The 5,843-nt window shown below is 35.6% G+C and overlaps 1 protein-coding gene and 2 non-coding genes across 3 annotated transcripts; all 3 read right to left on the bottom strand.

The window, feature by feature from the left end:
• Positions 1-1,695: 1,695 nt before the first annotated feature.
• On the bottom strand, positions 1,696-5,474 carry LOC100933884 (cytochrome c oxidase subunit 7C, mitochondrial). The gene is made up of 3 exons (XM_003759859.3): positions 5,256-5,474; positions 2,281-2,419; positions 1,696-1,794 (listed from the first exon to the last, which is right to left on the bottom strand). The coding sequence occupies exons 1-2, from the start codon at positions 5,328-5,330 to the stop codon at positions 2,303-2,305; spliced, it is 192 nt and encodes a 63-aa protein (XP_003759907.1). The 5' UTR covers positions 5,331-5,474; the 3' UTR covers positions 1,696-1,794; positions 2,281-2,302.
• LOC111719048 lies at positions 1,982-2,044 on the bottom strand. Its single transcript, XR_002769354.1, has one exon. It is a non-coding gene; the product is annotated as a small nucleolar RNA Z39 (small nucleolar RNA).
• On the bottom strand, positions 4,194-4,255 carry LOC111719049. The gene has a single exon (XR_002769355.1). It is a non-coding gene; the product is annotated as a small nucleolar RNA Z39 (small nucleolar RNA).
• Positions 5,475-5,843: the final 369 nt, after the last annotated feature.

Genomic DNA, 5,843 nt, shown 5'->3' with positions numbered 1-5,843 from the left:
TTTTCCAGAGATTTGGTGTTTCTTGAATGCTTCTAAGAGTCTGAAGAACAGTGACTAGCCTCTAAATTAATAATATAATAAAAAGTAATTCATGTGTTCTGGAAATTTGATACATTGGCCCTTCATTACTTACTGTTATAGTGATGCTACATTTTAAATTGGCAAACATTAGGGGAAACAACAGAAATGCAATGGTTGTATTTTTAATGTTTATTAGCATGACTGCTTGTTTTCAGGCCCAGGGGTATGAGACTTGCCAGTTTCCATAGTTTCATGACTCCAAGAGGAGCCACTTTCAACACAAACTAATTATTGTATCCTGCTGCTGAGAAAACTTTCATCCAATAAAAACAATGGCAGGACTATAATGGGCATATAGTTTTTTAAAAAAGGTTAAAAGTCTAGATTCTAGCAGGAAATCAGAATATACAGCCCTAATCAGATGTACTCTCATCTTATCATATGACATCTACTAATCAGCTGTTTTGACTGTAGACAAATCAACCCATTTTCTTTTTTCCTCTGCATTTTGTTAACTGAAGAGTCACATCAATGTTGAGGATTTGCACTTCAAAAAGCTATGAAAGGCACAACAGTCCATTTCTAGGAGTGGTATGGAGATTTTAATGCTGTTAACAGTTCTAGACAGATTTCAGTGTTTTTCTTAAATTATGGTTCTGGTTGGTCATACCATAGTACTATTCATTAAACTTTGACAAATCTTTCTAATTTAATACAAACTCCACTATCTAGCCCTTTACATGATTCCCATGGGTTGCCTTATATATTGCTCTATTTTATGAAAAACTAGATACCTAGTTGGTCCTCTCACTTTTCATCTCTTCTATATCTTTTTATGCTTAAAATGCCTCTTAAATTGCCTGATTTCCTTCAAGTTTCAATTCAAACTTCACTTCAGATTTCCCGATTCCCTCCTTTATTAGTTTATATTATAAATTATTTTATATATATATTAATTTTTTGTAAACTTATAAATGGACATACTATCTCCCTCCTGATGGAATGCAAGCTCCTTTAAGGCACAGGAGGAGCTTAAAAAAAATACATGGTGAGTGGTTTCAGTGAAGAGAAAATATCAAAGAACCCAAAGAATCAGAAAAATGAACAGTGTCTGATGGTCCAGAAGATATGGTAAAAGGATAAATTTATCTTGAGACATAAGTTACTAGAGGGAAAAGGAGTAGTTTCAGTTGAAAAAGATAATGTTATTAAATTATGGAGATGACTGAATATTGGTTACTATTGGTCATGAGAACTGGACTTTTATATGTGAAATAAAGTAGGGTAGATAATGAAGGTTTTTAAATAGAGGACTTCAGAGTTTGAGGATCATATATGCTGTAAAAATCTAACAAATTGCTTAAATTAATTAAGCAATTTTTGATATTTTAGTCAGACAGTTTCAATTGTTTACATATGTAGAACTTCTGCTATAAAATTTAGTTAAAAGCTCAGAAGTAATGTAGAAAAGATGTATGCGATAAATGTCTTCATTCACTTAAATTTTAATTCTGCATGAATAATGCTGTTAATGCCCAAGTCACCTACTTTGGCAGAAACAATTAACAAGAGTAGTCTAAAGAAGACATTTTAGATATAAATGACAGCAAAATGGTCAGATTAATAAACATACAATCCAATAGTATATCCAATAAAGAACATGACTCCAAGACATTCATTTAATACTTTTATTTACAAAGACATATTATGGGAAATAGTTTGCTTACTCCATTCTTCAAAACGACTTTTATAGGTGATTGTTGTACTTCAAGTCTGGGAAGGAAAAAAGCATAGAATTTAAATTAGCCATGTTTACAAATTCATTTCACAGAAGAATTAGATTATCAATTTTTAAGTTTCAAGCTTTTAGGCATTGGTTGTAAAAGCCTATAACTATTAAGAAGAAAAAAGTACAACTTCAATCTTTCTATATACAATAAGCTCATTTAGTTATGACTGGTACATCAGAAAGCGTTTACAGTATCACGGTTTCATTCATACTGAATTTCCACATCATATGTACCAATAAACTTAATTTTTATTCAACTATAGGGGTTGACCTATCCAACTAGAGGAAGAGATACTCTGAGAGAACCTTCCAATTGTTGAACAGCAATTCATGATCAATACCTATCTCCACACAGCTTCTCCCCCCACTCTGACCTCGTGGGACTGACTAAAGCTTCTTACAAAACCCATTCCAGGAGAAACTCTTCTCTTTAGAAATAAGTAATAGTGGATTATCAGGAGGGTAGTTACCTGATGGTTTCTATATAGAAGTTTACTTCTTAAGCATCTGATGTCTTACTATAAAGAAAGGTGCAGCAAATCCAGATCCAAAGTACACAGTCATCATTGCCAGCAACCGCCATTTGTTTTCTACTGAAAAGGGCAGGTTCTTTGAAGAAAATAAAAATCCAAATAGTAATCAGTACATTAATCAGAGGGATTGGTATCAAAAAACATGTATATTTTAGATAAAAAATAAATTTCCTACAGAATAAAGAAAAATTTAGTATTTATGTGCAAATGTACTTTAGATATCACATAACTTTCAGGAACATATATACAACATTGAGAGAGAAAATTACAAAAATAATATATTGTTATGCTGGTACCATGACCAATACACAGGTTAGTACTATAGGTGAGGAAAGAAAAATCAAGAGTGATTGGAAGCTGCTTTATGGAGATCAGAGAAGGGTGTTATTTGCTAAACTACATTTAAAGTAGTCTGGACAAAAAGGTGGTAGGGAAAGTCCAATGTATATTAAGAGAATAGATATTGGGTAAAAGGAAAGATTTTTATATGGGGGCAGTAGTAGCTGATTAGGTTATAAAAAGCTTGAATATTAGGATAAGGCATCTTGGATTTACATGGTAGGCACAAAAGTTTTTAAAGATTTCTAGAATTAAAATTACATTTCAACGAGAATGAAAAAGAAATACTAGAAATAGAAAATCAGTGCTATATTTTAGGTTTTAGTATGGTCTTAAACTTAAGCTAACCCTTAAAAAATTAACCAGTTTACTTACTTCATGTTAAGCTACAAGTTGTTTTATGTATATGCATTATTCATCACTCAATGAAAATTCCAGGGAGATAAATCCCAGTTTATTATAACAAAGAACTCCCATACACAGAACTGTCTAAAAACTAAAATGAGTTGGTTTAATAAGCAGGAGTGAATTTTCCATGTCTGAAGGTATTTGAATAAAGCTTGATTTTGTTAGAAAACTATAAGGAATTACAAACTGGGTTTAGGGCAGTCAGACTAGATGACCTCTAACAAAAAGGATTTTTTTCCTTTTATAAACAATGTGCAGGATAAGAAATTATAGTAATCTGTTGAAAAAATCAGTAACTACCAGATAGATTTATTTATATTCTGTGACCTTAAAAGAAAATTTGTGGAAAAAAATGTAAATGTTTGATTACTCCTTTATGTAATCTCCCCTCAGCAACACTATATCTTATTTGCACTACATTATTTATAGCAAGCTTTATTCAAATGGAGTAAATCAATTCAAAATTATTTTTCTAAAGAATTACTCATGACTTGAAGGTAGGCAATAAAGCATTGCTCTGTACAATATGGATGATACACTTAGAACACTATCAATAAGTGAGCTGTAATTTGGGGTGGGAAAACAAATCAAAAATACAATAAAGCTGTACATTGATTGTGTCGTTTCTAAGCTTATGGAAGAGTTATTTAAGTGAGCTGAAATGAAGGATTTACTAGGTGGATAGCATTATGGCACAAAGGATAAGTGGTAGAGGTGGTTAGAGAGACTTGATTTTACCCAGGCTAATTTCAATTAGTTTCAAATTTCTTTCCTGAAAGGAGCATTAGATTTAGGCTGTGTCATGGTCTCAAAGTCATCTACCTTTATTTCATTATTATAATAAAGTTTAATTTTATTGCAGTCAAAGGGAATTTTTTTTAATGTGACATCTAAAACAGTTATATACAAAATCTGAAACAGCACTAACTTTTTAAAAATAGGGCATCTGGAGTTATTTTTATGTATCTGCATCCTCCTATACCAAGGTCCCATGTACCTACAACCCTTCCCAACTTCCCCCAGACTAGAATACTGCTCTGGACAGTGGATACTAAAAAATGGCTTTTATAGAAGCTTAAAAGAGAATTAGATTAAGCATATGGTACATCAGAAAGCGTTTACAGTATCATTGTTTTTCATACTGTGTGGTTCTCATCACATGTACCAAGGAAAAGGAAATTAAAATAATAAAGATTAAAGGGTCTACATTCTACTATATAAAAGTTGACTTAGCTGCACCACAGACTGGTTAGTTTCTTTCATTAATTAGCCTTTTTCCTATTACTACCAAACCAGTCCTTCCACATAAGATAACTTGAAATATGGATAATAAAGACTTTTAAAAGGCACAAATCTTCTGTTCAAAGGCCTGACTTCAGGGGCCTACTGAGATCCTTTACTCCAACCACTCACTTTTTCAGAGGATGGTCCAAGGTCACACAGATTATAAATGGCTTAGTCAAAAACAGGCCTCTTACTCCAAACCCACTGATCGTTCCACTACGTCTCTGCCTTAATGTTGTTTAACAGAATGACTGGCGTTCTAACTACAGTCCCAGTTCCCTAGTCACTGTAATGACCTTCAGTGGGCCTTGTTTCTCCGATTAAGCCTTCTAGACCTTAACCTTTCCCACCAGGGCCCGAAATGAGTTAAAACTTCTTTTTAGTCTCCAACTTGCTGTCGTCCCCTAAGTTTTTCCATAGTATGGCATAAAATACAACACACTTTATGCCTGGCTCTGCCACCTAAAAACTGTGTGACCTTGGGCAAGCGTCTTCTCCCACGGCCTCAGCGTCACCGTCTAGGGGTGAGGATGGCTTTAAAGAAGTCACAGATTTAAAAAAAAAAAAAAAAAAAAAAAGAAGTCACAGATTTAGACAGAGATCGCGGAAGGTCACCGAGTCCGATGCCTCGTTTTACAAAAAAAGACAACTGAGGCCCAACCAAGGTCAAGTGATTTGCATAAAGTGACAAATTTAATTCTCCAGCAAGATCCGCGTAATAATCTGGGATTCACTGACCCAGACCCTTCCGGGTTCCTCTCAGCCTTGGCGCCTAAGCCGCGCTGGGGCCTAGAACTTTCTCCAGTTCCCCGAGGACGGATAGCCATTACACCCGGAGCCTAGGCCTTCCCGCCCTTTGCCCGGTCCCCGACCGCATTTACCTTTCCCGGGCCCTCCTCATAGTGGCTTCTGCGAATCAAGGAGGTGGAGAACCTGCGCAGGCTTTGGCCCAACATGGCGCCGCCGAGGGATACGCGACCACCGCAGGGGAGGCCGCGACAGGGGAGGAAAAGATGGATGCTGAATCGCCTACTCCCTACTGACCTTGCTCCTTCCTGGGCGGTCTGCAGCTCGAAAAGGATGATGGGATGTATGGGAAAGGAAAAGGTAAATAAAAGCCGGAAATGTGGGGCTGTGGCTGGTCCGGGGCATTGTGGGAAATGTAGTTCTTAAGTTACCATGGGCTAGATCTTGTGGCCCTTTTGTGATTGTCTTGTGATTGGTTGAGTTCATATTCCTATTGCTCTTACCCTTCTTCCTCAAATTAGGGTTAAGTTTGTGCTGTGTTAATTTTTGTGGATTTCTTCTCTACTAGAATTGTACCTGAGTACCTCCTCTTAGTACCTCAAAACCCTTGCACAAACTGTCTTTTATATTTGCAAGTATATTCCCATCCTACTTTAATAGAATCTTTAGCTTCCTATAAAGCCAGTGTTCTTAGCTATTTTTGTGTGTAATGAGAGACCCCT

Source organism: Sarcophilus harrisii, chromosome 1, assembly GCF_902635505.1.
Source record: "Sarcophilus harrisii chromosome 1, mSarHar1.11, whole genome shotgun sequence".
In the NCBI taxonomy this organism is placed as follows: domain Eukaryota; kingdom Metazoa; phylum Chordata; class Mammalia; order Dasyuromorphia; family Dasyuridae; genus Sarcophilus; species Sarcophilus harrisii.
This window is presented reverse-complemented; position numbering and strand designations above follow the sequence as displayed.

Bases quoted from the DNA above. Each gene is read 5' to 3' on its own strand.
- LOC100933884 (XM_003759859.3), bottom strand. From the start codon at position 5,330: ATGTTGGGCCAAAGCCTGCGCAGGTTCTCCACCTCCTTGATTCGCAGA. The intron at 2,420-5,255 runs GTAAATGCGGTC...TTTTCTTCAAAG, and splicing joins ATGAGGAGGGCCCGGGAAAG to AACCTGCCCTTTTCAGTAGA.